The sequence below is a fragment of the Spermophilus citellus genome, assembly GCF_964194105.1.
Source record: "Spermophilus citellus genome assembly, chromosome: 11".
NCBI classification, from domain to species: Eukaryota; Metazoa; Chordata; class Mammalia; order Rodentia; family Sciuridae; genus Spermophilus; species Spermophilus citellus.
In genome coordinates, this window is record NC_138192.1 from 92,835,235 (window position 1) to 92,851,131 (window position 15,897).

General features: G+C 39.2%; 1 protein-coding gene across 1 annotated transcript in view; it reads right to left on the bottom strand.

The window, feature by feature from the left end:
* Positions 1-10,637: 10,637 nt before the first annotated feature.
* The window catches only part of STAT4 (signal transducer and activator of transcription 4), a 97,295-nt gene continuing 92,035 nt past the window's right edge, over positions 10,638-15,897 (bottom strand). The window contains exons 18-24 of the mRNA XM_081262047.1: positions 15,810-15,859; positions 15,478-15,572; positions 14,903-15,039; positions 14,384-14,575; positions 12,341-12,407; positions 11,841-11,949; positions 10,638-10,771 (exon numbers count right to left, since the gene is read on the bottom strand). Of these exons, the coding sequence (XP_081118173.1) occupies positions 10,745-10,771; positions 11,841-11,949; positions 12,341-12,407; positions 14,384-14,575; positions 14,903-15,039; positions 15,478-15,572; positions 15,810-15,859 (677 nt within the window). The 3' untranslated portion in view covers positions 10,638-10,744. The remainder of the gene's footprint in view (positions 10,772-11,840; positions 11,950-12,340; positions 12,408-14,383; positions 14,576-14,902; positions 15,040-15,477; positions 15,573-15,809; positions 15,860-15,897) is intronic.

A 15,897-nucleotide genomic window follows, 5' to 3' on the forward strand; every position in this document is an offset into this window, starting at 1 on the left:
AATGAGATGATGCCTAGTCTGGATCCTCCACAAATGTTCCTACCTTTTTTTCCAGCCTTGTCTCTCATTTTCTAATTACTCCACTAAACTTCTGTATGTCCTGCCCTCCCCCATACCCTTAATTTTAACCCTCCCTTATTATGATGCTTTTTAAAGTGTCCAAATCTTATCCCTTTAAGATTCTAATTTTCCAAAGGACAAACTAAATTTGTTTTGTAAGTTTGACTATTTAATATATTGGCTCTTTTAAAAGTGACTAAGCAAAAAACAAACCAAATAAAAAAAACTAGTGATCCAGAAATTGCCAGATCCAAATACATGATGACGGTCTGACAACAATCAGCTTGGGAAGTTCTATCATTATATCAACAATATCAAATTCCAACATATAAAAAATTTTAAAAATAGCTAATTCCACATCTGGTAAATTGAATAACTTTCAATTTTTTTTTCTTTCCATTCCTACCCTTGTCACAGGTTTTCTGAAGGTAGAGTATTCATCTTTGTGGCCTGATTCTGGTTTTGGCCATGTGGCTTGCTCTGGCTAAAGGAATGATAGCAGTTGTCATATACATACATTATGATTTGACTTGAAACTTTGCATATTTTTTGTAATCAAGTTGTCTTTGTGTGATCTTTTCCTGTGCCAGGAGATAACACACTTCAAGTAGCTGCTACTTCCATAGACTGAGTGAGGAAGAAGATGTGCATGAATTCCCTTAAATCTGCCTCCTGGAGCAGAATGATTAAAGCTGATCTCCAGGTCCATGAGTAATAAGTGTGTATTTGTTGTAATTGTGTTTAATTGAGATTCTCTACTCTCTCCCGTGAAATCAGCTACCACACTGATGACAAAATGAAGATTCTAAATTATCTTAATAGGCTAGAATTCTGCTGGTCAAAACCAATTGGACAAAATTCAGAACAACAAATGCAAAGATTTGCATTGGATTTAAAAGAAAGAGGCAGCAAACAAGATTTATCCCTGTTACTTATAATCAGCCAGAAATAAATGGGAAGATGAAATTTATGATTAGTTATCCTTGAGGTGGTGTCTGTGTATTAGTCAAATGACAGTGGAGGATGGTCAGGAATCTAAAGACCACAGTAGGTTTCCAGGAAGACACTGGAGTGACACTCCAGGCCTCCCATTTGGAAGAAATTTATTTTTGGTAAGAAGGCAGTACCATTCCTATTCTTTATTCACCCCTTCTTGTATATCCAAATCACCCAGTTGTATTTAATTAGTTTTTCTGCCTTGTTGCAAAAGCATTTAAAGAAATTTATAACAGAAATTTTATAATAGCTAGAAATATAAAGAATGCAATGCAGTCTACAGGCTAAGGCAAAAAGCTTTCATCAGATACATCTTTCTCATTATACCAAATTGCAAAGGGTCTCCTGGCAGATTATTTTCAATCAGCCACATCATTCTGTCTCTTCTCTGTCATTGGCATTCCTTTGCAATGTGATTCTAATTCTTTTCAGAAAGAGGTAAGGACTATTTCCCCAACCATTAAATCTGGGCTGGCTTGTGACTTGTTTTGACCAATATCATGCAGCAGTAGTAACCTGGTGTTTTATTGAACCTAGCCTTACATACTCTCAGAGCCCAGCCCAGCCTCCATGACAAGTCAGGTGAGGCCTCAGTTACGTTGGTGCAGTTGCCTAAGCTTAGATCTCAGGTGTAAGAGCCCAGGAAGATCAGATGGCTTTGGCTGGGTGGACCAGAACTGCCCCACCTACCCTACATTCCCAAGCAATAATAAATGGTTGTTTTACCTCTCTGAGTTTGGGGAATAATTTGGTTTGTTTTGTAGCAATATATATTATGTATCAGATCACTCACTGAGGTCTTATAGGGGGGGAAGCAGAACATCGTACAGTAGAATTCTAAAACAAAACTTCTCATGTGGAACAGGCCTATTGCCCATCCCCAACTGATGGTTTCTTATCCTCAAGGATTACCTTATCCTTTGTATCCTTATGATACCTCCATCAAAAGCTTACTAGTTTTCTGCTCTTTGTTTACAGATTTGATCTTTTTTAACTGCTTCAGAATGGTAGCTACAAATCTGATGAACAAACCTAAATGAAATGTTTAGAATTTCCCTCTCCTCTCAGGTACCATATTGTATCTTAGCAGTATTTTCCCAATGTTTGTAATATTATAACTCAAATATCTAACAATAGGAATTTCCAAAAATGCAGGTCAATGCCTCCTCACCCCTCCTTCTTTCCAATCATAAACTTGCTACTATGCAATCCTAAAAATGTCAATTAGTGGAAGCCCTATTGATAATATGTAACAAAATGGAACTGAAATAAAAGATGTCTAAAATTTCTTTAGTTCTCAGGATTTGAGTTTTGTACAGTCACTTGGTTGTCTGGGTATGTGTATTTTCTTCCCAATTGGTAAGTGCAAATGCATAGATGAACTCCCATATAGCAGTTTATTAAAATGCAGTGGTACAAATCAGGGTTTGAACCATATTTTTCTATGTACATAAAATTATTTCATCCCAATATTGTGGAAAGCCATGAAAACTTTTAGGAAAATATCTATATATGAACAAACCATGCACTTTCCATTAATAGCAAGTGACACATCATCCTAAATATCTTTAAAGATTATACTATTGAAGACACAATCACTTTTCATAAGTTTTTACAGTATTCTTGGGCTCACAGAATAATCTACTATAAGGAAATCACCGATATGGGTGAACATTTTGTCATAAAGGCTGTTTACTGCAACTTCACTTATAGTTAGAAAAAATATCAGAAAAAATGGTTTATTTTTCAACTGACAAGGCAAATTCATATGATAGAATATAAAAGCTATTCTTTTTTTTATTGGTTGTTCAAAACATTACAAAGCTCATGACATATCATCTTTCATCCATTTGATTCAGGTGAGTTATGAACTCCCATTTTTACCCCAAATACAAATTGCAGAATCACATCAGTTACACAGACACAATTTTTACATAATGCCATATTAGTGACTGTTGTATTCTGCTGCCTTTCCTATCCCCTACTATCCCCCTCCCCTCCCCTCCCATCTTCCCTCTCTACCTCATCTGCTGTTGTTCACTTCTCTCCCTTGTTTCCCCCCCTTTCCCCTCACAACCTCTTTCAATAGATGAATGGATAAAAAAAATGTGGCATCTATACACAATGGAGTATTACGCAGCACTAAAAAATGACAAAATCATAGAATTTGCAGGGAAATGGATGGCATTAGAACAGATTATGCTAAGCGAAGCTAGCCAATCCTTAAAAGACAAATGCCAAATGTCTTCTTTGATATAAAGAGAGCAACTAAGAACAGAACAGGGAGGAAGAGCATGAGGAAAAGATTAACATTAAACAGAGAAGAGTGGGGGGAGAGAAAGGGAGAGAGAAGGGAAAGCATATGGAAATGGTAGGAGACCCTCAATGTAACACAAAATTACATATAAAAGCTATTCTTTCAAAGACCAAAGTTCATTAAAAAATACCCTCTTATAAAAAGTTAAGTGGAAAAGAACAGAAAATAAAGCATCATCCTATATAAGAACATATAGAAATGTAAATAAATGGAAATACACACAGAAAACATTTAAAAATATTAATGTCTTAGGTGGTGGATCACGTTTATGTAATTTTTTAGGATGTCTACAGTGAGCACTCTTAACATTCCTAGTCAAAACCCGCTCCCAGACAGTAGAGTCTAGGGCTTTCAGAACACAGAAGCGCAGCCAGAGAGAGGCGGGACTGCGCGCTGCACTTCGAGATGTTTCGGCGGCGGGAGGGACGCTACAGCTCAGAAGAGCCACCCCACTTGCTTTCCGGGAAACCGGTCAGGGACGAGAAGCAGCGCCACAGAGAAGAAACCGAAAGCCAGCGCTGGGCAGCACGCAGGCGCAGCCCGGGGCTTTCCACCGACTGCCCGCACGCTGGGGCGGGGAGGAGGGGGGCCGCGGGCAGAAGCCTGGCGCACGAAGGGCGGAGGGCGGGTGGGTGCCATTAACAGAGCGAGGAAAGGAGAGTTTCTTGATTACCCCCACCCCCACCCCCGGTGCTGGAAACCATTCCATTTGCGCCTTGTCTTCCCCTGGCCCTGGCTCCCTTTGCTATCTACGCGGTCTGCAGTGCGCTCAGAGCTTGTCGCAATTGGGTTCTGACCCACATCCTGCTGGGGCAGCTGGCCTTAAACCAGGGATGCCGGTTTGGGGGTGGAGGGGTTGGCTGCTAAAGTGTCCTTTTGCTAAATTGGCGAGAGACTTTCTTTCCTGGAGTCTTCACCCACCCCACCCTTTCGCAGTTATGGTGATTATACCAGACATGTAATGGAGAAGAGCTTAGTCACTGGACAGTGCCAGACAGGCTGATCAAGGAAAAAGAGTTTGGGCTCTTCCTGCTATTTTTGTGACTTATTGAATCTGGGAGGCAGGAACTGAGTTTCTTTAGGCTCCGCTCAACTACTTTTAAGGGCTCTACTTAGGGTGAACATGGCACCTAACTAGTACCTCCTGGGTGTGAGAGGACCTACCTTATTGGCCCATACCATGCAGCCTCTTGTGCATCTCATGTCTGCATGACCTCTAATGTGCAGCTTACATGAATCCCATGGCACAGACGAATGTTTATTTTCCCCCTTTAGAAAAACACTGGATAAGCTATATAACTTGCAGTGCCCAGGGCAAAATGAAAATGTGGAACCCTGTACTCAAAACTTACTGAAACTTAAGAAGGCAACGGTAGAGGATGAAACCAAATATGGGAGTCCTTCCATGCCCTGCCCCAAGGAAGCCATCCCTAGGAGTGCAATTAGGGGCTATTCTTCTGTAGAAACCTTGTTAGATGCCTATAGATTTCTTTCCATCAGTTCTGTCTGATGTTCCAGTGTTGGGTAGGACTTTTGTTGGGGGAAGGAGCAGTGATAGTCCTAAGTTTAATAAAGGGGGAATTAAGGGGTAATTTCAGGAGCACATGGTTCATCTGTGGATGGCAGATGTCAAGGATGTTAGATATGCATGAGAGGATACCTAAATCAAAGGAAAATTAAGGTAACCTAGAGAACAGTATAATTCTAGACTATTTTTACAGAGTTTGAAAATTAAGGTGAGGTGAAATAGGAGGTCCTCTCTGGGCTGTGTCAAAAGCAAATATGTGGTTACTCAAAGTGAAATATAACAGGAAGATTGGCTCATGAGTTTGGAGGTATTATAAAGAGAATTTTAGTCTGCTCTTACAGGCTGACCAAGGAACAAAGGAAAGGAAGGAACTTACCATTGTTCTCTGTGTGTTCCAACACTAAATCATTAATAAATATTAAGGGCCAGATTGTGTTAGATGTTGGTGATATAACTGTGAACAAGGCTATTTGGTTCCTATACGTGCAGAGCTCGCTGAGAGTCTGATGAAGAAATGATGTGCATTGACAACAAAGTGACAAGCACTGTACTGGGGGAGCTAGAGGATGCTATGGAGGGGAGGGCATGGTGTGTGGGCATAATTACAGCCATCTTCTTTTCCCACCTGTTGGGTGCAGAGCAGGCTGAACTGTGTTGTCTGCAGGGCAGGCTGAACAGATGTTGGCTGCAAGATAGCCCACACTCTCAAACCCCCCTCTATCTGGTCCTTTATCACCTGTTTGTGTCAAGTCCCGCTCAAGGCTGAGCACTCAACCCCCCTTGGGCCAACAAGGCAGCTTGCAGACCCACAGGCCCCATTAGATTTGGGCTATAAAAACTCCCTCCTGCCAAGCCCCTCTCTCTCTTGCTCTTTCTTGCTCTCTCTCTCTCTCTCTCTCTCTCTTGCTCTCTTTATCTTTCTTGCGCGCGCGCTCTGTCTCTCTCTTGCTCTTTCTCTCTCCCTGTTCATCTCTTCTCTTCTCTCTTTCCTTCCTTCTTTTCTCTTTGTTGCACTGCTGCAATAAAGATCTTTTGGTCACTCCGAGTGTTGTGGTCACTTTCCTTTCACCACCCCCACTTTATGAATACTGTTTTTATTATCAAGAAATAGACACTAGCCTAAGATGACACTTACCTGTCTCTTTGTTCTTTCATTGATTGGAGACAACTTACCAGACACTGAGCTGGGGGTTTCTCTGTTCTCTCCTTGAGAGAGAAAGAGACCTGCTGGTTTTCTGGGTCCCCCCTCCCTTTTTTTTTGGTACTGGGAATTGAACTCAGGGTCACTCAACCACTGAGCAACATCCCCAGCCCTATTTTGTATTTTATTTAGAGACAGGGTCTTACTGAATTACTTAGCGCCTTGCTTTTTGCTGAGACTGGCTTTGAACTCTCGATCCTCCTGCCTCAGCCTCCCGAGCCACTGGGATTACAGGCAAGCCCCATAACATCCAGCTCCCTGATCCTGCTTTGATAGGAAAACTGTCCTTCTCTGTTCCCCAAAAACAAACTTTCCTTCCACAAAATCAGGGGATGATTTCTATGCCAGTCACCAAGACTAAACCCACCCCTAACAGGCGGCCATGGTTCTATCATAAAAGGAAACGTTCAAGGGGGAGTTGCTGCTCTCCCTTGTTTGCTGCTGCTCTCCCTCTCTCTCTGCCCAGAGCAGCCTTGTCAGGCTCCTGACAATAATCCTGCTTCTTATCCCAACTGTGCATTTGATCAGTCCTGTGCCACTTTCTTTTATTGGTGCCATATTGCCGACAGTGTGACAGAGCTCTTCTCACACGCGTGCATGTGCAAGTGTGTGCATATGGCAGGAAGACAACCCAGAGCTCAAAGAGTGGGAAAATATTATTCATGTGAGAAGGTAGATATGATAGGGTTGTTGAATTAAGAGCCTGTAGCAGAGGGAGGTAAGAGAGAGCATGAACCATCAAAGAAACTGAAAGTAGTTCAGGCAATCTCATGTGTTTTGAGTTTTGGAGGATGAAAAGCCTTTGGGGAGAAGTGATGACAGTTGAAAACTTTGAGATGCAATAGTGTGAGACTTTGGAAGAATTTGTTGAGAATTATCGTCTTTACCATCTTTATCCAGAGCTGGATAAGGATTTTAACTATTTTTTTTTTATGCCATCATGGCACCTCTGGCAGTCAGATGAAACCTATGAACTCTGAAGAATTAATGTTTTTATTAAATAAAATGCATAAGATTTAAGAAGAAAACCAATAATATTGAAATACAGATATTAAACCAACTTTGTGATATATTAAAATCGTATTGAAACCACCTTTGTAGCAAAAATAAGCACTTCTTTATTAATGCCATTAAATAAGATCTTGCATTGGGTCCTATTGATGCATTTTTCAAATTGTGCTTAGCATAAATAATATTTTGAGTTATGTGCAACACTGCCTTTATTCAAAATTGATAGAAATTCTAAACTTCAGTTAGAAGGTAGTGGAAATAAAATTGTTAATGATTGTCATTCAAATTTATGAGCCCCTGAATTCCATCTACATACTCCAGGTAAGAATTACTAATGTAGAGTGTCAGGAGCCATTCAAAAATTTCTAATAGGGAGTGATATGATCCAGTTTATTTTAAACAGAGCATTTTGTCTACATAAGAAGCCACATGGAATTGTATTTACTGCAAGGAAGTTATAGAAAATGCCCTCCACTATATTTTTATCACATCCTCATTGTGAGGATGCTGGTAGAAATACTCTTATGTCTTACAGTGGTGGTTGTAAAACTATACGGGTTTGTTAGAATTCATAGACTGATATGATGAACAAGGGTGAATTTTATTACGCATAATTTTTTAAAAATACAATTAGTCAAATCAATAAATGTTCATGGTCAATTTGCAAAAGGTCTTTATTCTATGTCAGAAACAGCAGCATGAGTGCACAGAAGCCAGTTGGCCACGTGTAGGGTTTGTTGCTAGGGCAAAGCGCTAGATGGCTTGAGCCTATATTCTGTGCCTTTTACTACAGGGAGTACATACAACCCCTGAACCTTGTGAGGTAAACACAACAACAACAAAAAACAAAACAAAACAAAACAATACAAAAAAAAAAAAACTTCCCTTGGTTGCTAGGAAGATGTTTGTTCTTTCTGGTTCTTTAAGTGGGGTGGATCCCTTCTGCCTTAGCTACTGGCCAGCTGCCTTCTCTCAGTATTGATTCCAGATACAGTCACTGACATTTAGTATAATTGGTTCAAATGATTCTTTATGTTAAAAAGAATTCAAAACAGGATGAACAAAATACATAGCTGTGATTGGCCTGGAATGAATGGGGGGAGAAGTGAAAATGTGATTAATATTTCAAAACTAGATGTTTTATTTCATTAAATGTTGCTTGTTGCTAGCTTATTGTGGACTGAATGTTTGTGTCTCCCCCAAATTTATATATTGAAATCCTAACCCCCAAAGTGATGATTATGAGATGATTAGATCACAGGGAAGAGCCCTTGAGAATGGGAGTAGTTTCCCTTATAAAAGAAACCTAGCTCTTTAGCTCTCTGCTGTGAGATACCATGAGAAGACGAGAAGTTGGCTGTCTGCTACCTGGAAGAGGCTCTCAGCAGAACTGGACCTTGCTGACATCCTGATCTTGGACTTCTAACCTCCAGAACTGTGAGAAATAAATTTCTGTTGTTTAGAAGCCCTCGGATTATGGTACTTTCATACCAACTTCACCTAAGTCATAGTTGGCAGAAAAAATATTCTGGGGTAGGATTTGGAAGAAATATGATCTAAATTCTCTTTCCACTATATTGCCAGCTGATACGGCACATCTTATCTTGAACTAACCGTACCCGCAGAAGTCCCCTGACTACAACCCATTACCTTTACAAATATGATTTCTGAAGTGCAAGATTCACACTCTTGGGTAATAACTCTTTACCCTAGGGTCAAGAACATTTGATTCTTAAGAGAATCAAAATAACATAACAAGAATTCTTAGTTATTTAAAAATAACTACTTATTGAATTCTCAAAATGTGGCCTCTGCCTCATTATATCAAGCAAACTATTGAATTCCTTATATTTTCTACCCCCAAATGACAAGCAATGATGGCTGTGATCACATAGGAAACAGTGATATTCTGTCACCATACCCTATTAACAAGCTCCTGAAATTTCTTCTAAAGTAGGTGAGATTCCATGGTACTTTTGAGAAATTCCAAGAATGAGAAACTTCTGCAACCTTTTTTTTTTTAATATCTAAATCCAATTGTTAGAGCCCATCCTGATAAAATTACCTCTTTGAAGATAAAACTGTAATAATCATGCCCAGCTTTAAGTTATTTTCTTTAGCTTTTGCTGCCAGTTGATGCATATGTCTCAGGAAAGTGGGTTTTGTGAAGGGAAGTAGGGACTGACTGGGAGAATGCACCCTGAGAAAGATGCCATCAGACAGACACCTTAACCTTAAGAGTTCTCTCAGGAGCTTGCAAAGGAGTAAGGGAAGTAGCCTAAGGGTAGAGGTATAGTTTGTCTCTTAATAACAATCTAGGATCCAGTTGGGCACCTGTGTATGGTTATATAAAGGATAAGAGATTGAATCTCATTAAAGGAAAAAACAAGTTATAGTAAAACTTTTTTCCCCCTTTGAACTCTTTCCCATCAAACAAGCCTCTGCCTGTTTTATTTGCCTGGAGGACAGGAGATGAGTGGAAAGAATACAGTGGAGCCATATATGGAGGGGGAGTTATCTCTGACTCATAAGTCAAGGCTCATTTTGGAGAACAGCCTTGAAATTATTCTGCAGTTGATCATGGCAGGTGCTTTGGTAGTAAAACTTTCTAAACACCTGGCTCAGCAATTTCCATAGGACTTAGCAGACATAGAGAACTCTCCAGATCTTGGGCCTTGGGGGATCCCTCATAATCACTGAGGGCAGTGGCTGAACAGTGGCATCATTAAGCATCCAGTTATGGTGAGGCTAGAACCAAAATAGACTTGCAGCTCATATCAATGCACTGCCATCCAGTAAAGCACCTCCCTTTCCCTCCACCAGGGAAAACCAAAGGAATGGAACTTCATGGGACCAGAGGGTGGTAAAACTGGAAAGGTTCATAAAGCCCATCTCTATTCTAGCCTGTTCTAAAGAATGTGCAACCTGCAGATGAAATCAGTTACTCAAAACCAGAGTTGTTATTTGCCCTGTCTTCATTCTATGAAATTTTTACCCATGTTGTCTGCTTTCAATGCTTGTAATATCAGCACAATTTGCCCAAGATACCATCAGGAATGGTTCTGGATCCCTCCCCCTAATAGGAGAAGTAGCTCTGGCTGTGATACTAGTAGTTTCGAACCCCATATGGACAATGGCCACCTGGCAATCAAGATGTTTCATTATTCACCTGGGGTTCCTGCAAATTAGTGCTATTAATGCCTCATCTTTATTTCCATCTTGGATCTACTGTGATGATTCTATTTGGCTTTTCCCTCAGGCCTTCCTGCTGCTTTTGATTAATGTAGGAGGACTTTGTTATTCTTGATCTACCCTGAAAAATTCACACTTACACCTTCTAGAACCAAAATCATCAGTAACACCTGAAAAACAAAATCAGAAATAAAACAAACACATAAGACAATAAAGTCGTCTTATCTTGTAAGTTTATCTGAAGTTTGGGGTTTTAGCATTTCATTTACAACATTCCCATTTGTGGTTGTGTTGCCAGAGAGAGAGGAGCTTCAGACTTCTACCATTTTCTACAAATCGGTATTTACAAGGCTGAAGAAATTACATGTGGTCTTTAGTGAAGAACTGTCTTTGAACTTTTTCGTTTGCTTCCTTCTTTGGGCTGTCAGAGTTTATACTATCATTCAGCAGAATAAGGAGATTTCATCTGAAATTGAAAATTAAATGCTTGGTAAGAAAAATAGTATTTTGCAAATAAAGTACTATTGGAAGGGGATAGACAATTTTCTGCCTAAATACTCCATAATCTTTCTACCATTTCCTATTAAGTATTCACAAAAACATTTGGGGTTGATTAGTTAGAAATAAAAGGCATCTTTTATTTCCTTTCAGTTGGAAATAAAAGGTAGATTAAAGACCAAGTTGAGAAGAAGCTCCATTCATCACACCAAAGATGCAATGAGGAAATGGGTGCAAAAAGTCGTGAAGGTTCAGTTAGACATGAAAAACTTAGTGAATCAAGCACACCAACATTGAATAAGCTATCAAAGGAGAAAGTGGATTTTCCATCTCTGGAAATCTTCAAAAGAAGGACTGAATACCACTTGATTTATAGCCAGCTACAAATGTCTTATGTTCAGAGTCCCTCTGAGATTCTATTCTGATTTATGTTCAATTTCACATAAATGGAGTTTTGAACCTCAGGATGGGAATAAAAACAAATAGAATGCATCGTGAGTAACATTCTTGCGTTATAGATTATGACCCAATTCTCCAAAAGAATATCAATATGATGCTATTAATTGGTATTCAGAGACTATTTGGAGAGTCTCCAGGAACTAGTAATGCAAGCAACAATCAAGAAAAACTGGAATTGATGCTGCTTAAACTGTTAAAACATAGATATTAAATCAGGCCTATGAATATTGACTAATATGTGTTGTTCACTATAGTGAAGAGAGAGTTGGGGACTGTTGGTGTCAATGGCCACAGCAGAGACAGTGCTTTGGAGTGGTGTATAGGAATATTTTGCCCTTGGTGGTTTTGACGGAAAGAACTCAAAGTAGTCCTAGAAAGCTTAGGTGTCTGCCTTCAACAACTGTAACATTAGCAACACACAGGACCACACAGATATCCCTTATGTTATGCTCATGAATTTGTACCATTCCATGGTTGTTTTCTCCCTGCCCAGGCAGTACACATCACCCCCTTGAGGTCACACACAACCTTTGCTTCATTGGAAATACCCCGGACCAGGAATGGAAAAGGGAACATACTGCAGTTTCAATCGTTGCAGGACTCAGATTTTCTCTCAACACTGCATATACACTTGGAGACATGGGAAGAAGGTCTGATGGAGACTGTGGCTCAGTGGAATCACTTCGGCTTAAAGAGATAACAAGTTAATATTATAAGCATTAGAACATAAAAGCCATGGTGATGTACTGCATCTGAGGCTCACTTCTAGGGCTTCATCTGTTGTGACACTGAGCTGCCTAATACATCATTTCACATCAGAGCATTCAATCTGCTATGGAATATATGGCATATAAAAGGACAGCTTTATAATTCCAGGCATTATAGACTACATAAGTTGCACTCTGAAGACTTGCTTTATGTGTTAAAGGAAACGAGTCATAAAATGCTTCATTGGACATTAAAATGTTTTATTCTCAGTTATATGTACTCTGCTCTACACCCTTGAATCTTTTATAGGAAAGCTTTTTTAAGAATTAATTCAATAATAAATATTTTACACATGACTAAGATTACTCACATTGTTGAGATGGGGATAAAAACGGAAGGAACATAACCTTTGTCTCCCCTCTCTGTTGGTCTTGCAACTGGAAAAGAAAGGCACAACGTTGGGGAAACATATTAACATTATTGATTAAATTAGGAAAAAAAAGACTAGAAAAATGTCAACAATGCTAAAAGGAGAAAGGAGAATGCAACCAAATGTATTTGAATAGCCATCTACATAAACATACAATGTACAAGAAGAGAAAAGAAAGTCTCTTGGAAGGACTTTACATAGTAATGTCTCTAAAAAGTGTGAGAAAAGTTGAGAATCCTGTCTTCTATGTTGCATTTAAATTTGATTATAAGGACCAATTTATTTATATATGGGGCATTCATATCAATCCATTATTATTACACAACTGTTGGAAGCACCAACCTCATCATCCCTAAAAGTGACACTGTACCATACTACTATGAATACTGTTGGAACAGTGGTGTGCAAGCCTTACTTTGGAAACTCATTGAACTTGGACTTGTTCTAATTTTCCAACTGTAATTTGTTGAAGTGACATTTGTATTTTATTTTATATAGAATGTTACTTAAAAGTTGCAGGTTTTTTGGGGGGGAAGGTTTTGTTTTCTTTTGTATGGGTTTTTTTTTTCTTTTTTTCTTTTTTGGTTGTTGTTTGTTTCAGAGAAAATGAAGTCAGGTGTCAGGAATTACAAGACAATGTGCAGAGATTTTGTTACTATTGCTGAAGATTTTCCCCTTTTTAATTTTTTATTAGAGACAGGGTCTTGCTGAGTTGCTTAGGGCCCTCACTAAGTTGTCGAGCCTGGGTTTGAACTCAAGATCTTCCTGCCTCAGATTACAGGCGTGTGCCACTGCACCCGGCTAAGATTTTTACAGGTTATACATGCAGTCATCCCTTGGTATCTGTGGAGGATTGGTCCCAGAAATCCCAGAAGACACCAAAAACCTTGGATGCTCATGTTCTTTTTTATGTAAAATTGTATGACATAGGTATATTACCTACACACATCTTCCCATATAGCAGATTGAATGCTCTGATGTTAAATAATTGTTATACTTTATTGTTTAGGAAATAATGACAAGAAAAGGTCTGTATATGTTCAGCACAGATGAAATCTTAAAAATACAATTTTGATCCTTGGCTGCAGATGCAGAAACTATGGCAACAGAGGACCAACTGTACTTTCATTAAAGAAGCAGAGTGGTGAACTTGCCTTATAATTATATAGCTAACAGTGAATTTTCTTTCATGTATTCCATAAATATTTACTGAATCTCTGTTTTGGCCAGGTACTATTCTAGGCCCTTAAGCTATGCCAGGAACAGTAGGTTAAGAGAGCAGGGATGAAGCACAGACCCCCATGTTCCCTTGCTGGCATACAAACACTCTCTGTGTTGTAAGATTATAGTAAGGTGAAAAATATAAAATGTATAAGCCCTTGGGTTCCTCTGCAAAAGACTTGCCTTACTTTTTTCTTTTTTTTTTTTTTTTGTACCAGGGATTGAACCCATGGGTATTTTACCACTGAGCCACATCCCCAGCCCTTTTTATGTTTTGAGACAGGGTCTCGCTAAGTTGTGTGAGGCCTCATTAAATTACTAAGACTGGCTTTGAACTTGCCATCCTCCTGCCTCAGCCTCCTGAGCCTCTGGGATTATAGGTATGCACCATCACACCTGGCTTGCCTTACTTTTAAAAGCTTTTAATCATTACCTCCTCTTCTTTTCCTTTTCCTGTCAGAGAAGGGAAGTTAGTATCATTCCTATTTTATGAAGGAGAAACCCTTAGGAGAGGCGGTGAGAAGCCCTGCGGCAAGGATAGAGTCTGGTTGCAGATACTAGTTACTACTCTGCTAATGTCAGACAGTCTAGCAGACCTCAGGAATCACTGAAGTACCACTTCATTTCTAAGGCTTTTCTCTCTACATGCCCCTTAGATCTTGCCAGATCAAAATAAACAAAGAAGAGGAACTTCATTTACTTTGTTCTAATATGACGTTATTTTCCAAAATTATAAGAAGAAATAAACAGAAAGAACCTTACCCTCGCATGGCTGGGAGCTGTAGTGTTTACCAAAGGCTTTGTCTTTGGGAATGTCAGGATATAGGTACTTCAGAGGGTTTTCTGGAATGTTTTCAGCCATAATAACCTTGTAGTCTCGAAGGATGTCAGCAAATGGCAGAGCAGACAACCGGCCTTTGTTGTAGGGTTCTACAGAGTGGAATCGTACTTCTCCTAAAAAACCAGAGATCAGAGGAATATTCAGGTTACTGCAGATGTTCTTTGTGACGGTTCCTCCTGCCCACATTTTCTTCATGGTTGAAATACATGCCAGGCCTTCTGCAGTCAGGACAGTACAGTTTGTACATGTGATAGAGTGTGACCATACAGGCTTTCAGAATTCATGGTATCCTGTTCTGGGACAACTGCACCAACCAACGTTCAAACTCGATGGACGTTTGATAAACAGAGCAATACACCATGCACTTCTGAGAACTGAAATGCCAATAACCAAACTCAAGAATGCTAAATTCACGTGAATCAACTGTAGTGAGTACATACCGTTTTCAGAGTGGTCCACCCAGGTGAAAGTTATTCCTCCAAGATGGCTTTCACTGAATCTTAATAAAAAGGTCCCAGGCATTTTGTCCTTGAGCAGGAGCCGTTCCTTTTCTTTGCTAACGAAGCCCATGACATACCTGAAAACAGAAGAATGCATAGTTTCAACTGATCATTACTGCATTTGCATTTATCTAATTTATAAAGAATAGACCAAAAGTTTTTTTTTAATATTTATTTTTCAATTAGAGTGGGCACAATACCTTTATTGTATTTATTTATTTTTATGTGGTGCTGAGGATCGAACCCAGGGCCTCGCACGTGCTAGGCGAGTGCTCTACCACTGAGCCACAACCCCGGACCTAAAGTTTGTTTTATGCATAATCAAAAGTCAATTGTACCTGAGATACTCATATTCAGATATGCATATTAATACCCTCTGAAGATGGTAAGAAATTATAAGAATTTTTATTTATATGGCACAAAACATGCTTGAAAGAGAAAGAAATGGAAACAAAATCAATAAGAATAAAAAAAAAAGAACTTAACTCATATGGACAATATAGCCCATAGCTCACCCATCAATCCAAAGAGGAAGAATGTGTTTCTTAATCAGGTCCAGTATGGCTTCAAGCCATGTCCAAAAGGTAAATGATTTACCAGGTAAGTGTTCCTATTAAAATAAATAAGCATATTAGGACAATGATTATTGAAACAGTACAGTGACAATGAAATAATAATTCAGGTTCTCATTTTCTAATAAATATTTTCTTTAAACTGGACAACACTTCCTTAAAAAATCATATCTAGCAAATCTTCAAATCCCCAGGTTTTATGGAGGCTTAGAGAGAAGCATTACTTTAAAAAAAAACAGTATCTAAATGATATTCCCCCCATCCCCAGTTTGTACCTTGCAGAACTTGGCCCAGGTGAGGTGACCATCACTGTAGTTAGATTGGACTAAAATGAAGAAAAAATGATTTTTAAAAAATCAAACA